The 17,932-nt window shown below is 44.2% G+C and overlaps 1 protein-coding gene across 3 annotated transcripts in view; it reads right to left on the reverse strand.

The window, feature by feature from the left end:
• The window catches only part of CREB3L2 (cAMP responsive element binding protein 3 like 2), a 112,436-nt gene that overhangs the window by 16,187 nt on the left and 78,317 nt on the right, over positions 1-17,932 (reverse strand). For all 3 annotated transcript variants that reach the window (XM_001499610.7, XM_070265914.1, XM_070265915.1), the window contains exons 3-8: positions 17,728-17,903; positions 16,033-16,120; positions 12,169-12,353; positions 9,987-10,133; positions 8,982-9,040; positions 7,634-7,702 (exon numbers count right to left, since the gene is read on the reverse strand). In XM_001499610.7, coding sequence (XP_001499660.4) covers positions 7,634-7,702; positions 8,982-9,040; positions 9,987-10,133; positions 12,169-12,353; positions 16,033-16,120; positions 17,728-17,903 — 724 coding nt within the window. The remainder of the gene's footprint in view (positions 1-7,633; positions 7,703-8,981; positions 9,041-9,986; positions 10,134-12,168; positions 12,354-16,032; positions 16,121-17,727; positions 17,904-17,932) is intronic.

Below are 17,932 nucleotides of genomic sequence, written 5' to 3' on the forward strand. Positions count from 1 at the left end.
ACATTCAAAAGTAGCCGAGAATGTGAAACACCATCTTATAACAACTGAGTAATGCCTCAACAGACTCATGTTTTCTTTGTATTTGGTTTACTTTTGTTTTCTTCTGTTTCCTTTATTTACAAGAGAGAGTAGGGGAGAGAGAAGAGTTATACGGTTACTGCATGTTATACTTTGAACACTCAAGTAGCTAATTTCCCACTGGAGTCAGAAACCAGGACCCAGGAAAAAGAAGAAACCGATGGTTCCCAATTACTTGCTGTGCTGGGAGCTTCAAACCAGGCCACCTCTATAGACATACTTTCTACTGAATCTTCTAACACATCTCACTCAGAAATGGAACTAGCTGGGCTCGGGTGTGTATATGCACAAACGTGTGTATATAAACTCTCTGGGTAAATCATCCTCCTACAGAGAAGAAGGAACTTTTTTCATATCCTTATGGAACTATCTAGAGCAGTAATTTCCAAATTCCAAATCATAGATCATTAGTGGGTCATGAAAACAAGTGCATTGTGACTGGCTTTTAATGAAACAGAAGCAAATAGAACATACAATATCCAAGAGCATCATACCTAGTAAAGACGTCTTCATTTGCAAAACATTCATATTAGTTACGTATATGACATACCATACATGCAATATGTCTGGGTTCACTATACCAAACGTAAAATGATTATACTCAAAAGTGTCTATGTGCCACTTATCTAGTGCAAACATGCAAAAAAATTAAATATCAGTGATTATCAGGTGGCTTCATGATGGAAGAGCTCAGCATCCATGTCCTTCTGAAGAAAAATCCCATCTGAGTCCCTCCTCACTCCTAGTCTTCTAGAGTTGGTGTCTAAGATTTGAGGGTTAGGAGCGGGGTATCCAAAAGCTGAACCATCCACCTCAAAGTCCTGGGGTGGAGAGTGAGAGGGTGGTAGGATCCAATGTTAATAATTAGGAGTCCTATATATTATATAACAATATTTAAGGAGACTCATGAACTATCTTAAAGACTTTTAAATACTAAAGTGAGACATATACAAAAGACAATCAATCACATTCCACTAAAATCCTAAACTCTGAATATTCATTTATTTATGATCATTTACGGAAGTTTCGAGGATTGTTCCTGGGGCTCTGGTCTAAATGAAAAAAAAAGAAAGCATAATTTTCTCCTTTCTCTTTTGGTGCAATTGCTACATTACAAGAAGAACCAGAGGGCACTTCTGAAATATTCTATTACCTACTCACCCAGGAACACAAAAAACAGAGTTCTAGAATGTTTTCTGGGGCTGCGAAATTTCTAATTTCATCACTAAGTTACTCTAAAATGCCTTCCTAATCTCTCCAGGGAACTTACTCTGGTACCCAACAATCCTTGAAGTCTGAAATATTTTCACCTAAAAAGAAAGCTTCTACTCTTCACACAACCAGAAGTTAGAGAAAATGAGAAATGAAAAGTGAATTAAACCAAGATAAAGGTCTACAGAGGAGTAACTTGGGTCATTCATCAGCACTCCAATGGCCTCTCTGTGTACAGCAGGGGGCTGGGCCCATCTGGTTATGGTCAGTCCAAAGGGAAGAGGAGAACTCACACGTGGAAAATCCTAAGAGTGCATAGGGAGCAAATATACAAAACTGGTGCAAATGGATGCAGCAATGTGGCAAAACAAACAAATTAGGAGAGCAAAACATAGTCAAAGCTATGTAGACTCTGTGTTTTAGAGGATCCTGCTCTAGCTTTCCCGTAGGCTTAGCTGGAAAGCACTTTCCCAGGAATTGTATATAGATTGTAAAGAACAAGAAAAGTAGAGGTAGACAAAAAGAAGGACTATAGCCAAGAGGAAGCTCAAAGAGGAAAATTAAGGAATTCTTATTTCTGATAACAACAGAGATACATATCAGAACAAGCATGTCCCTTACTTCTGTGAAGTCTGGAGAAAGAGTGCAAATGAGGTCCACATATCACACATCTCCTCCTCATCCAATCTACCCCAAGACAGGCAAACTCTGTCCATAGGTGCCCCAAATACCTGCTCCTTCCAACTCTCTCCAAGACTGGGTTTGAATTCAGGATTCTTAGATTCCCCAGCGTTCCTCACCAAAAAGCAGTGGTATGGGCGGAACTTCTCCTGGCCACAGGCTGCTCCCTTTCTCTTCCTATCTCTGGCTCTGCCCCACACAAGTTGGGAGAGACAGTTCTCCTTGGGTCTCATGCTCCTACATGTTTCACTGACAACGCCATGACAAAAGTCCTGATTGCTCTTCTCCACAGGCCATAATATAGGTTGTTTATGAAGCTGGTAACCTTGAGAGAAGAGGTAATGTCTCCCCCTGGGTGAAAACCAGGCTTAATTACTGCTTGCTATAAAAGCAGTGGATTCCCTAAGCTTAGGTTCCTTAGCTGTCACACAAACCCCCTGAGAACACAGCATCCACCCAGATCCATCACAGAACTTGAGGGCGAGGAGAACCGATGCAAATGTGCTGATGCGCATGCTGCTTGCTGTGCTGTGAGTAACCAAGTCCTTTGTCTCTGACCCAGGAATTTCATGTCTTCTGTTAATAAGATCAAATGGAATCCCAAATCAAACACACTGTGAAGGATTTCAGACACACATCTGCCAAGGTTCAAATTCCATACACAGCCCTCACAAAGAGCTATCTTTGGCCACCCTATCAGCTTAAGGGGTGGCCCACTGGTGGCCAGATCTACCATTTGGAGAAAGACTTGGCATAGAGATTCACACAGGCCTTGAAAATGGACTAAGGCCCTTGAGGCAGGGAATTCCAGGATCCCAGGTACCAAGGAATGATCTAGAAGGGGGAGAGTGAGAGCTCTGGATAGACACAACTCCTTGGTCCTGCTGACTACTCATCCCCTGGAGAGGGGTGTGGCTAGAGGAAAGCTAGCGCAGGATCCTCTAAAACACAGAGTCCAAAGCAAGCCCTCTTGCTAAGGTTTAGAGTTGGCCCTGTGCTGGGGAAAGGCAGTGGTCCTTGAAGGAGAGAGGGGCACAGCAGAGGAGAAATCAAGTTAAGGACAGATTTAAAAATTAAGAGGCTGAGTTCTAGTCCCTGTTCTACCTTTAAATGTTTGGATGACCTTAACCTCATGAGGTCTCCGTTTCCTCTTCTATAAAATAAAGTGATTAGCAGTTAAATAAAATGACCTCTAAAGAGCATTTCAAGTCTCAACGCTCCTACAAGTCAGGGCTGGAGGAGGGGATCTGTAGCTCACTGCCCTATAGAGGCAGGAGAGCAAAATAAGAAATGAGTGGAGGGGCCGGCCCAGCAGCGCAGCGGTTAAGTGCGCACGTTCCGCTTCGGCGGCCTGGGGTTCGCCGGTTCGGATCCCGGGTGCAGACATGGCACCGCTTGGCAAGCCATGCTGTGGTAGGCGTCCCACATATAAAGTAGAGGAAGATGGGCACGGATGTTAGCTCAGGGCCAGTCTTCCTCAGCAAAAAGAGGAGGATTGGCAGCGGATGTTAGCTCAGGGCTAATCTTCCTCAAAACAAATAAATAAATAAAAGTTGTTTAAAAAAAAAAAAAGAAATGAGTGGAGCAAATTGAATCACAAATGCCCAACACTGCTGGGCTGGGCAGCGTCTGCACATCAGTTGTGCAGAAGACAAGGATATAAAGGGGGAAAGACAGGATTTCTCAGGAATGAGACAAGCGTAGGGCCATCCAGAGAGCTTGTAGCTTAGAGAGGTGAATGATAAGCATTAGAAAGCCAAGAGGATCCTCTAGCGGCCATGCATGGGCCTCACCTGGACTTTTAAGTGAAAATGTATGTCCTGATTGAGCATACATTTCCCAGGGGGCCCATACAGAGGGCCCACTGGGAAAGCATCTCTCATCTTACACGTTTCCCAATGGCATTCCATTAGTGGACCGCCTCAGCAAAGGAAGAGTGAAGGTGCCTTCACATGGCCTCAGCTCTGCTCCGAGAGCCTCCTGCGGTCAGGCTGCAGAAGGGTTAAGAGGACTTCTTCATCTCTCCCGTCCCCATCCTCTTGCAGCTTCCTGAGCTCAGGTGAAAGGGTCTTTTCACCTAGAAGCCAGCAAGATACCAGGCAGCTGCTGCTGAGGCCAGTACAAACCAAAAGATTCAGGACCGACTCATTTCCGAGCACACATTTTCATCCGGATGGAAAAGTCCCCTAAGAGGTGTAGCACAGAAATGCTAAAACGCAAAGACGTATACTTTTTCTTTAATTTGGTCAATGATGAAATACCCACTCACCTTTCCCACCATGTCATGCCATCGGAAACAATGGCACCCAAGGTGTCCCCCCTACTTCTGGTCTCCCAGCATCCTGTTCACATACAGCAGTCACTCCTACCTCTGTGCAGCTCCTCCAAAGGATAATAATACAAGAAGCATGAGCACGAACACAAACACAGGTGTGTGTTCATTAGGCCCAGCCCTGTACTTAGTTCAAACACTGGGTCACCTACACGACGTGACATGAGCAAAGGGTCCAAAAGTCTCCCCTTACCACACGCCCAAAGCACCGACTCCTCTTGACTGGTTTGGGCAGGAGATTGCCAAGGCTTACGTTACAGTCACTTTGGCTAGTGGGGTGCCCTCTGAGTGGAGGCCCTCGCAAGAAACAAGAGGAGAAAGGGGGAAGGGGCAGCCGCTGGGAAGGCAGGCCCACCTGCCCTTTGCAAGAAGCGCAGCTCTGCTTTTGTTTCTTGACCTCTCAAGTCAAAACACATCAAAAGCTGCTGCACTTTAGAAATGATGACCCTAGGAGCTCCCTGATGAGATTTCCGTGAGAAGATTAAAGATTAAGACATTGTCAGCCATTACAACCATGAAAGAGTTGTCCACGAGAGGTAAGCTTTGAAGAGAGAAGAAACGGGAGAAGACGCACAGGGCCTCTGGGGGAACCACAGAGGAGGCTCCTGACAGACAAGGGACAGAGCAGAGTACCGATCTCGTGAGGCAGACTTCTTTTCTTCAGTGGAGGTTCTAGTCAGCTACACGACGGGAGAAAGGTTCCACAGCCAGTAAAGAAGAGAAGGAAGATTGTCACTGACTCTCAGGGAAGAACATGAGCTATGCTGACCCCAAGCTCAAACATGTCATATGTTCCCATACCTCATATGGTATAATAACCAACATCATACTAAAATAGCTACAGCCATTATTTAAAAAGATAAAAACAACTGGCAAAAATGGATTGTTGTCACATGGAATCAGATGTGCCTTATGTCAATGTCCCTCAGACGAGAGCTCTTTACCAAAATCTGATAGAAATAAGGATTCTGTAGAAATACATTTATTGGTATGAAACTATGGCCAGTATATTTGGTTAAATGGAAAAATTTCTTAACAAAACAGTATGTACAATATAAATACATACAAAATATTCCAAAATGTAAGCATCTCTCTAGGTGAAAAGATGGCAATTTTTTCTTCTTTTTTAAATATATTTTCTAATTTTTTCTACAATGGGTCATGTGTGGGTTTTGGGGTTTTTTTTTAAGTTAAAAAAATATGATACAACACTGTCAGCCTGGAGAGGGGAGGAGAGACACTTCATCCCAAGCGCCCGCTGCTCCCCAGCACAGCCCGTGCTGCACCTCTGCTGCCCCCATGTGGCGGCGGGAAGACCTGACACCCAGAGCCCCTAGACAAGACCAAACCTGGACCAAACTCGACAGTTATCTTGGATAGATTCCTCTTCCGTTTTTCACCAAATCATGGCCTGGATTTGTCCTACTTGTGAACAGGGGACTTCTGCGGCAGCAAGTGCTAGGATGGGCGTGAGAACTCCTATCTGCTCAGGATGCTAAAGAGATGGATACAGACTCTGGCAGGGGGTCAGGACCCAGAGAAACACTCTAGCAGGAGTGAAGGTGGAGATAAGAAGGGATGAAGCCTCAGGAGACTAATGGCCAAAGGCGACCGTGAAACCAGAATCCTACAGCGGTTCTGGAAACCATCTCCTCTGTCTCAGGGGATCAAGGCAATACCACATGGAGCTGGTAACAGTTACTTAATTCTGCAGTCTGTCTACAGGGCACTTAAAGAGACTGCCCTTCACCTGCTATATGAGCTCACGTTCCCAGAAACGCAGAGGCAAATTCAGCGGGGCCACAGTGTCCAATATTCCCACTGATGGCAATTTTAACTCACGACTAGATTAGCCTATTCTTTGAGCAACAAACCATGAATATTTAGGAAATGGGAGCCAAATGTAATGTTATTATCAAAAGACATGCAAATAGATTTAACTTGATCCATTAACATTTGCAAAATTGTTATTAGGCATTAATGCTAAGCCTTAAAATGATTAATTAATATTTTGCTTACCTAAAAGTCAACTTTTCCCTGCTTGAATTGTCAGATCTATAACAACTAAGAGCAACAGGATCCCCTGACTCACAAACACCTTACTTTCCAAAGCACAGGTATGTGCCACATACACATAAACACACACATTCTGGATGAATGCTCCCCAACTCCAGTTTCTTAACCCTATACTTTAACCCTTTTCTCTTGCATATGACCCAGGGATAAAGCTCAATACTTGTTGTGGATAGCAGAGTGGAACCCTGCCCAGTCTTTTTGTGCCATCCTTTCACCTTCCAGCATTCTATCAGACAATGCTCTGCTGCTATTCATAGGGTTTTCATGGCCAATTTTTTGGGGAAGTGGGTAGGTGGGTGGTCAGGTCCTTCTTTCTAGTCTGTCTTAGTCTGGAAGATGAAACTTGTCCACCATGGGTGACTCTGCTGGTATTTGAAATCCCAGTGGCATAGCTTTCAGCATCAAAGCAACATGCAGCCACCACAGTACGACAACTGATGGACAGGTGGTGTGGTTCCCTGACTGGGAAATGAACCAGAGCTGCAGGAGTGAGAGCACCGAATCTTAACCACTAGCCCCACCCAGGCTGGCTTAGGCTCCTTCCATACTGAGGCTCCGGACCCAGATTGTCTGCATCTAAATGTAGCTCTAGCATTAACTGTGTGACTGTGGGCAGATGACCTGACCAGCTGAGTCTCGGTTACCCCCTCTGAATGATGGAGATGGTAATAGGACCACCTCACAGAGCTGTTGGAAGGTTAAATGAGTTAATACGTTAAAGTGCTGAAAACAGCGCCTGGCACAGGGCATGCTGGAAGAACTCATTAACTCACTCTGTCCTGCAGTTATTTTTCAAAATGGGTTTGAAATGTAATTAATTAATTAGCTAATTAATTTTCAAAACTGTAATTTAAAAGAATAAACTTGATTTTCTCTTTTTTTCATGAATAAACACCATTTCTTACTCAAATTGGGCGACAGGGAAGTGGCCAGTACCTCCTTGTCCATGTCTGAAGTTTGATGTCCTTTTCAGGAGAACCAAAGATATTGACTTTATTTTCCTCCAAGCCTCTTCCTTAACCCGCTTATAATAGCCATGATCAGCCTCTTCATTAATCTTACTTCTTTTAGGAAAGTAAAGAACGTGGATGCGCATGAGTGTGTATATGCTGTGGGTGTGGGGCAGGAACAGGTGGGTGGAGTAGGGCTGTCCCGTGATCTCCATCTTCCTTCCGGCTCTGGTCCTGGATCTGCCCCGTCTTCCCTGCCTTTCAGTAGGCAGCGCCATCAGCTCCTCACTCCAGCGACACTTACCTATTGGTGTTCTCTAGAACCTCTACCTTCTTCCGAAGCTCCAAGTTCTCAGTTGAACAAGACTCCACCCTAGAGAAGAGAGAGAAAGAAGAAAAGTAGTTTTATTAGAAGAGCAAACACTAAGCCAGCAGCTAGGGTGGAGGTAGGTGGAGATCAGAGAAAGAAGACGGGTGTTAGTTGTTCTAGGGAGGTGAGGGAGAGAGCTTGGCCAACCTGAGTTGGCAAGAAGGAAAAGGAAACAAAAGAAAATAAAATTAGACTTGAGTAGCAAGTGCCTCAATAGTGGAAAATTGATAGGGATGGTACACAATATAAACTCTTTTAGGGTGTTGCAACCTTGTTTTCTCTCAGCCCTTCCCTACTGCTCTCAATGCCCACCACACTCCTCCCTCTACACTACAGGAGTCTGGGTGCCGTTAACTGTGCTCTTGGCCAGAAGGACTGACAGGAAGCCATGGGGTTTTGGATAGGGTGAGAGGGGAAGACAAGAACCCAGGACCTCAAGACAAGCAATCCGGGCGGTGGAGCATGCATGCCCCAACGAGGCAATAAAGAGATCTTCATTGAAACATCTTGACCCTGGATCCCTACAGAAAATGATGGAACAAAACAGGACTACTTAGCGCTAAATTACCACTATCTCAATCAGGAGGTAGAAGCACTAACTTTCAGTAGGAACTTCAAGAACCAGCCAGGATCCACTGACCACTCCTTTCCCCAGAGACACAAGAAGACTCATTGCTGGGGCTGGGGCCACATTCCCGTCTGAAACTGATATTAGTTGGTTAGCTGGAGAATTATTTCTAGGGCTAATACAAAATTGAATTGAATTCATATTTTTCTAACAGCCCTCCTGACCTTCCAGCCTCTTCAGAAGAACAGAAGGTGCCATCAGGTGTCTTTTGTAAAAAGTCACTCGCCCATAGCATGAGCTATACTGGACAGAAATAAAGAATGCCACCTGACTTATTTCATTCTCTGTCTGCTTACTCTCAGGAGCGAGGGAATGTGGCCAATGGGAACTGATTAATTAACACTGCTCCTTCTGGCCAAACAGTGCCTCTCCTCTGAGGAGTTCCAGGAACGTGCCCAAACGTTAATATTTGTACTTGCTTGAAAGGAAGCCCTCAAGGACTCAAGGATCCTAAGATTGAGTGTACTAATTCTCACCGTCCGTATAAGCTTTTCCTTCTAAAAACCACTAGGGGGCAGTCAAAACATAGCTGATTAACCAACCAGCTTTCATGGCAGCCAGAACGAAGGTTTCTCATGGAAAACAGATGCTCGGCACACACATTTCTCTATGTATATCGCCCAATAAACACAACCAGTTTGGCAGAAGGCTTACTTTTTCTCCAAGCTGTCCATGTATTCTTTCTTCTTTCTCCTACTTTCCTGGGCAGAAATCTGAGATATAAAAGGAGAAAAAAGGATTAAGTTCCAGCTATATCAGTAAACCGATTATGCATAAATGCAAGACACGGAGGCCATTACCACAGAAATCAGCAAAGTCTTGCTCACTTTTGTGGCCACTCCTCATTTATTTAACCTGCTGGTTCATCTGTTAATCACTTCTCTCCTCTCTGGTTTCAACCAACCTATGCTCTCACCTACTTTCCAACAAACTAGGCCCTAGTGGTCAGAACAGAATACGTGGGTCATAAACCATCTTATGGTCTTAAATGATTTCAACTCCATGGACCTCCGGTGGTTCGACTATAAAATATAAAAGAAGACAGATGGGCTTGGCCATATACAAACTCCCTACTGGTTCTGCACATGGATGAAAGTTATAACTAAACTCATTCCTTCTTCCTCTCTTTGCTTCCTCCCTCCTGCTCTACACATGCCTTAGGCTTGGCCCTGGGCCTCACCAGCCCTGATTCACACTGTAGGGGACTAGAACCAGGAGACTGCTGGACCCAGGTATAGAAGGGTGGTCTGCAGAATCTTTTTAATCAAACCTCTATCAAGAAAAAAAAGTTAAGCAAACACCTGCAATGTATTTATATTTATTTACAAATTATATACATGCCAATTAGAAGGAAATACAGTGCACATCATAAAACAGAAATTTAAAAGGTTGCAACAAAAAAATAAATGTAAATGGAAGTTCTAATATTTTCCTCCCATCCCTGAATGGATCGTCTTGGGCACTAAGGAGGGTGCACACCCGATTTGGGAGTCCACTGGCCTAGAGGATGGATGGAGGGGTTGGAGGAAGACAGGGGCAAGCCTTGGTCCCCACCATGGGCTGGGCCAGTGTTGGCCATTGGGAAGGGAGGGAGAGCATGTGGGCTTGGTTCTGCTCCCTGTCTCTGCTCACAGAAGTGCCTAGATTTGAAGGGCTCACCTTATTCTTGATTTTCCTCCGGATTTTCTTCAGCGCCTTCTCCTCTGATTTTGTCAGGGGCAATTTGGTGGGGATGGGATAGCCCTCAGCAATCAGGGTCCTCTTCTCCTCCTCTGTCAGGACCAGTGGGCCTGATCCCTGCAGTTTCTATGCAGACCAAGAAGCAGAAGAGGGTCAGAGAAAAACACCCAGGACACTGAGGAATCTCCTCCTGGGGGTGAGGAGAGTCTGTTATAATACCTTGCAAACGGCTGAGAGAAAAGGATGCCCATCTGCTTTTGGTGGTAAATAGGTACTTTACAGTGGAAGCAAAGATGGAGAAGACACTCTCATGTGACTGCTATAACCCAAGATTTATAATTCAAGGGAAAAGGTAAAGAAATATCCACCCATGACTTCCCAGAAAGTACCCCTCTAGCTGAAAGGTCAAAATTAAAGGACAGAATTCATTTCCCACATCCCTAGAGATTTCCTGGCCTTGAAGTGATGAAGGATTTACTTGGAGCTCTGTTTGTGGGAAAGAGTTTGGTTGTTCTCTTGAAAAAACAATTTTGTAAGATGCTCTCTACACACGAGGGGTCACTCCTTATCCTCCACTTACAGCTAAGGAGCCAGGGCTCTCAGGGATACACCTATGGGCACTTTCCATGAAAGTCGCTGGTCAATACGGTCACAGACTGTCCATCATCAGCAAGGATGAGAAGTGTAGCTCATCTCATTTAACTCAAATTAGAATGACGTGTCTATAATTAGTCAAACAAATTTCATACCTGTTGCATATTAGCTCCACGTTAAATGCCGTGGAAGACTGAAAACAAATTCCACCTCGCAAGCAGCTAATGATCAAGATTGAGACTGAATCGATACACGAGAAAGGATGAGAGCAATTAAACGCTACACCGTAATATTAACTCAGGGCACATTAAAAATTTGGAGAAAGAGAACACTTGAATTTATGTGATTAAGGGAAGGATTAGGGTAGGAGGTAAGACTTGAATTGGGCCTCCTGAAAGAAAGGGGATGATTTACGTAGAGAGAGGAGGGCCTTTCATGCAAAAGCCAGTATTTTGAAGAGTAACTGAAGCAGCCGCTCTGCCTACCGTGGGCAAGAAGTCCTTGAAGCAGCAGCGGGTTGGGGCACACATGGGGGGGCCCTTGGTACCAAGCAGAGGTATTAGGGCTTGACACCAGTAGTTAACAGGGAAACACAACATGGTTGCTGAGCAAGAGGATGATATGGGGGGATTTCCTCCATGAACACGTAGAACAGACTGATTGTGGGAGGACACACAGATACACAGGATGAACACTATTCCAGTAATCGAAGGAGTGAAGTGTCCGGTTAGAGCCGAGAAGGTAGAGATAGAGATGGAAAGAGTTAACTGCCTTGACTTCAGTAATAGTGATACATAAAAATGTGGCCACAAATCTAGAACTTTCTGAGGCAGATTAAATTCAAATTTTCAAAATTATGTTCATCAATAGATGGTTCTCATAGAATTTTTAAATATCTCATTTCATTTAAATTTGCTCTACGTGATATTATAAATTCAATAAGGTTGACTATAATTTTTAAATCTTGAAAGAAATCAATGAACTCTTCAGAACAATAAGAAGTTAATTATCTATCCCTATTTTTTATTTGGAAAATGGTGTCCTTATATTCGTGAGGGATGAATGACAACTCATGATTTCTACACCTGAGTCGCTAGGTTAAGAGCTGACCCACAGACAAAAGAGGGTTAAATTGTATTTTTGAGATTTAGACATCAAAGCGTCTAATCTCAGAGAGATTTCCAAACTCATGAAAGACTGCTTATTTAAAAAATAAGTTATTTCCTATTGTAGGTCATAAGGACCACCTAGATTGATGGTAAATATTTGTGATATAACTTTGAGGAGAAAAACAACACGTTTTTATTCCTCATGCTTATAGCTACATAAAATAAACGTATGAATAAAAACTGGAAGTGTGCACAGGAAGAGAATTGTGTTAGCATTGTGAGATTATGGGCAGCTCGTAAAAAATGTTCTTTTAAGATTATCACCTGCTTTGGCAGTTAAACATAAACTTTCTGATAAGAATGAAAATCAAGTGGCCCTGAATGGCACCCACTGTGGGCGAAGCTCTGAGTGACAGAAGGAAGGGGCTCAGGCCCAGAGACGCAGATCGAATACTCACATGAGGCGCTGTGAGGAGAGGAGAACTGGAGAGGGCCGACGGGGCCCGGGCCACGGCTCTGGCCGGGCTGTGGGTCTGGGGCAGGCCGAAGGGGTGCAGGCGTGGGTTGGGGCTCAGGCTGCCCTCTGAGTCACTGCTGTGGCTGCTGGGTGGGGTGGGCGGTAAGTGCAGGTGGTCCACGGAGGCTGAAAGAAGAAAACAGATTTCATCCATCAGACAGCAACAAAGCAGGACTCGGGGGGGTGGGGGGGGGGTGGATAAACAACTGCACATCCTTACAGAGGAACCCGGGACAGCTGAACAAAAGAATAAGGAATCTCCATGTGCCGATGTGGAAAGATGTCCAAGATGTATGGTCGGGAGCGGGTTAAAATAAATCAAGGTGCAGAACAGTGTATAATGGAGCCCTCCTTTTGTATGAAAAAGGAGAGAAAGAGAATACAGACTCCTATTTGTTTGTATCGGCGTAAAGAAACACTGGAAAATAGATAAGAAACTGATAAAATTATGACCTGATGGGGGCAGGGGGAAATTAGGGTAGATAGGGACTGTGTTGGCATAACTTTTCACTGTATTCATTTTGTGTAGCTTCTATTGTTTGAGTGGTAAACCATGTTAATATGATGATCTTTAAAAAAAGAATCGCGAAACCTGGGAGCCCATGAGGGTTTGAGAATAGTTCATTTATTTCTAGAGGAATGTGCATGGTAGGACCGCAGGCAAGATGCCAGGCATTCTTCATGTAGAAAATATGAAATCCATTTGTAGATAGATAAATAGGCACTGGGAAATAAAAGGAGCAGTGAGGCTTTCTCCTGCAAAGTCTCTCAGCATCTAAAAGTCCATCCCTCGCCTCTCCTTGGGGAGGCACACACTGGTTGCCTGGGCCCGCGAGCTGCAGTGGGCGTCCCTTTCCAGGGCAGCAGGAATGGGCTCCTGGAGGAAGAATCCACTCTGAGTTCAACCTGATAAAAAGAGTTCTGGGGTCTCATTCTTCTGAAATACCTTGAGAGCCAGCCACAGTTACTAAGCCAAGGGACATAATCTTGGGCAAGCCTTTCATGACTACACCTCTCCCAGGGCCCCCAGGACAACGGAGCCCTTAGCACAACAGCTCTGAACTGGGCATGGTGCCTGGGTGCCTCCCACACCCCTGGGCTTGTCTGGCTAGAGAACTGCCTGGGGCCACGGAAGGGCCTCAGCCTATTCCTCTTCTCTTCATCAGAGACTGCCTGACGTACCGTTGATGGCAAGGCCTTTCTAAGGCACAATGACCAACCTAAGAAAAATGGCCCGATCCAGAGCTGCCTTTGGAGGTGACAAGCAACAAAGTAGCTCTCACTCCTTCTAAAATACCTGAATATCCGAGGTAACAACAGGTGATGTCCCTCTCAGCCACCCCCACCATTCACAGAACACTTTTTTCCCCCTTCTTTCTCTCTTCTCTCTCTCTCTCTCTCACTGTAACCTTCCTCTTACTCTTTTTCTAACATATTACTTTTTGCTAGACGTTTTCCTTGTTCTCTGCCAAAGAGCTACCTGGATGTTTTAGTGTCTGTGAGCACTGAGAGCTAAAGAATATTCTAAAACAATCCTACATACCTCTATTGCCAACAGTTCCAGGCAGCTGAGCAGGGTAAGCGGGCGCCTTAAATCTGTGCTTGGCTAGAAAGGAGTCCTGAGAGGGCTAACCAAGGTTTTCGCAACGGCACAAATACCTATGGCACCTTATAGTGTTAAATAAATTAAACAAGGAGGCAATTAGACTGAGGTGGCCTTAATGCTGTGGCAGCCTACGTAAGCAAACCAAAATCTAAGCCTGTAAATGCCTCAAGGTTATGAAATCAAAACCTAAGGACAACCAATCACAGACAGCCACCTGGGCTGTAAGCCACAGCCAACAATCATTCCCCTACTTTGCTTCCGCCTCTACTCTATAAAAGTCCCTCGGAGCTTCTGTTGGTGGGGCACTCCCTACCACTTCCGGTTTGGCACTGCTGGATTCGAATTGCTTTTTGCTCAAATAAACTCAAAATTTATAACACACCTCTGTTTATCTTTTAACAATGGTTAAAAGAAAAACAACACCGGGAGCTGACTAACCTGTTAGGGGCTCCCGTTGTCTGCACGCTGTGCTGGAACATTCAGGAGAACAAGCCAAGATGACCTACCCAGAGCCTACCTGTCCCTTTCACTTGGCACCAGCCAAATAATACTTTTCTCCTTTCTAGGCAGAGGGTGTCCCACAAAAAATAGAAATGTATGACAGGAAACACGAAGCAAACTTGAATCTCCTCTTTCCCATCTATCAAGAGCTACTGACCTGGCCACAGGTGCCTCAGTATCAGATTTCTAAATATCATGTGAAATGCCACTCTTAGGTTACTGAAAGGGCTGGGGACAACGAGGTCCTTTGCCTAGAAGCCCTGAGGTATCAAGGGGATTGAATTTCCTAATCTCTGTTTGTCTAGGATAATGAGAAAGGACCGCCATTCACTTTACTCTTGAAACATTTCTCCTCCAGCGATCCCAGATTCTGAAGCCACGATGGGATTTGCTGTTACACTTATGACACTTTCTGAAACATATTGCAACATAAATTAAAAGAGCAAGTGTATTCCATAGCGATAGCAGTAACAGGTGTCATAAAAACAAAAGGAATTACTTGAAAGCAAGTAATATATAAATTAGTAATATTTAGTATATAAAGCTGAAAGGAACTAATAATACATGTCACTCAGTGCAAAGAAATATCTCAATATGGATTCTAGTCATATTATTAATTTTTTAAATCTAATCCTTTCTTTACTGATAATAAAGGCAAATGCCAACCCTGATTAAATTCTCACAAATCAAATCCTGACTTAGCTTCTAGTGGAATGAAGGTAGACTAGGCTTCCATGAGAACTGCTCGTGTGTGACATCAACACGTTAAGTACACACCACAGCACACATAGCTTTTCTATGACAAAGACAAATACAGATTTCTTATTTGTTGACCACACGAATAAACTGTCCTGCTAAACTTGGACTGAAAATATAAATACAAAGGGGGGTGATGGCATGACCAAAGGCACAGAATGAAGAAGAGCACGGCCCATGCAGAGGATCTGAGCCAACAAGGCAAACAGCTTCTCTACCTTCCACGAGACTTAGGGGTCTGTGTTCAGAAGTCCTGACAATGAGCTTCACATGAGAACAAAAGGGAGAAGTCAGAAAGAAACCGACATAGAGAAGAAAACAAAGGGAAAGCATGACAACTTCAAGTATGACATTATTTAGTTCTAAATGGATGGCAAGAAGCCCATGAGATACATGAACATTACAAATAGGTAGGAGGCTCCTTGCAACTATTGTCATCCAAGATCAACGTTTAAAAACACTGAACGGATCAGAGAGAGAAACTGTGAATTCACTTTACAAAGGGTTTCAACTAGAGTTGTTTTAAACAGGCAAGGTGCCTTCATGGAGTCTGTTTCCTCGCTTCTCCTGGTCCTCACTCCAGTGCAGGGAGCTGGGTTCTATTCACAGGTTCACCAGCGTGGCCTCAGAGCAGTAGCGCTCCTGAGCGCCAGCACCCAAGTCTCACAGCAGCCTACAAAGGTTTGAAAAATCATCCTGGCCAGGAGTAAAAGTAAAGTAAAAGCTTCAGCTGGAAATTAAGCATGTACATAGATGGGTAAATAAAATTTAGCTTTCGAAATTTGTATTTAGAATCAAGATTTTTCAGAAGAGAGCTCTTTCATAAAGCAAGCTGTGCCTGTGGTACGAACGAACCCCAGCACATTCTCCCACATTCCCTTTCTCTTTAGACGCTGCCCCGACACCTCGTAACCCGAAGGAAAGGAGGGAGGGCACACAGACCTTCTTTAGGAGACAAGTTTAGGAACTGATCCACTTCATGAGGCTCCAGCTTAATCTTTGGAATTATGGTCTGGCACGAGGAGTCAACCTAAAGGAAGGATTTCAAACACAGATTTTAAAAACCAATAACAACCCTGAAGAAACACACAGGGGAGCTATCTGTCATCTGTGTCCCCTTCTCAGGGCAGCCTCATTTCTCGGGAGCCGGCTGAGGCCCCTGAGAACAAGCTGCTTCTTTGACAAGGAGGAGTTTTAGTTCTTAACCTTTCTCTCACTGCCAAACCTGGCATTACCGTTGATGGAACCCTCACAATTCTAAAATTAAAAACCCAGAGCTCACATATCAGTGCTTTTTTCTACTGTTTTTAATGTAATATGGAGGTATTTTATCATGAAATAGTCTGGTAAGTTTTTAAAGGACCACAGGCCTCCACCAGTTTATCCTGCAGTAGGAACTACGTGAGCCAAGCCCATCCATTCTCTCTAGGATTTCTGATAACTGACAACATCTAACCATGAAATACTCAGTAGAGAAAGGAGAAAAGGCATCTGGCCCAAGCACAGGAAGCAAGACCATAACCTAACCTTTCTGAGTTACATACTTAAAAATCAATTGAACTAGGGGCCAGCCCAGTGGCGCAGTGTTTAAGGTCACACATTCTGCTTGAATGGCCCAGGGTTCGCCGGTTCAGATCCCGGGTGCGGACGTGGTACCGCTTGTCAAGCCATGCTGTGGCAGGCATTCCACATATGAAGTAGAGGAAGATGGGCACAGATGTTAGCTCAGAGCTAATCTTTCTCAAAAAAAAAAACCTAAAAAAAATCAATTGATCTAAAATCATGTCCAGCAAGGAGACTAACACATACTCTAGAAGCCCAGTCCAATAAAGGGACTCAGGTAGCTACTGAGAAAGGAGTGACAGAGGGCAGTTGCAGAGGCGTTCATCCTACAAGGCTTCATCTCCCACACAGATAGCGTGTAGGAGCACTAAGAATGGATATGCAGCTACGCTTCGGGGCTCTATTGCGCCTGAGTTACCTTGTCCAGGCAGACTACTCCCCCTTGCTCAGAGGAGACCTGACTTGAAGAATGTCAGGGGAGTCATTGTTAATAACCTGAGGCTTTGAACTTAAGGAAAGTTAGGACTGGCTTCCAACATCTGTAAGATGTACAAGGATGATTCAATCAAGCAAGGAAGAAATTCCAATTTCTTATGTTCTCTACAGGTAATACAATAAGAACAAGTAGGTGGGAGACCCCTGTATTGGGTCAGGGCAACTCAGCATTGCCTTAGGAAAGTAAAATGCAACATAGGAACTGGCATTCCCGAAAGCCATAGCCCTGTAAGCCATGGATTGCATCATCTTAACCACTCCCTTGCCACAGGCTTAAAATCAGTCCTACAGAAAATTTTTTTTTTACCATGGATATTTATCTGTTTTATTTTGTAATAGAAATCATAGAAAAAATAAAATCAGACTTGCCACCAGTTTTTCTAGGCAATGCCTTTAAAGGAAGTAGATAATTAATGCTGACACCAAATCAATATATCCTTGATACATACATGCGTACATACATAGTCATATATGCTTAAACATAGACAGCCACTAGCTCTAAAAAGATTAAATGCCTTATTGGAGAATGAGGATCTGTATCTTTTGATCCAATCTGTTTATATGGAAAATTGAGTATACCCCAGCATTCATTTCCAGAGGAGGTTCCTCCTTTTCAAAAGGAGTGGAGATGGCTGTGATGGTCAGAGTGACAGAGGGAACGAGTCCTGGGGGTGGTTCATCCGTAATCGGCTCTGTCTTGATGGTTGTTGATGGGAAGTCTGCAGACAGGTACCATTTCTCACTTTCCACTTCATCTATGGGAAAAAGACAAACACACATGTGA

Source organism: Equus caballus, chromosome 4 (genome assembly GCF_041296265.1).
Source record: "Equus caballus isolate H_3958 breed thoroughbred chromosome 4, TB-T2T, whole genome shotgun sequence".
Taxonomy (NCBI): Eukaryota; Metazoa; Chordata; class Mammalia; order Perissodactyla; family Equidae; genus Equus; species Equus caballus.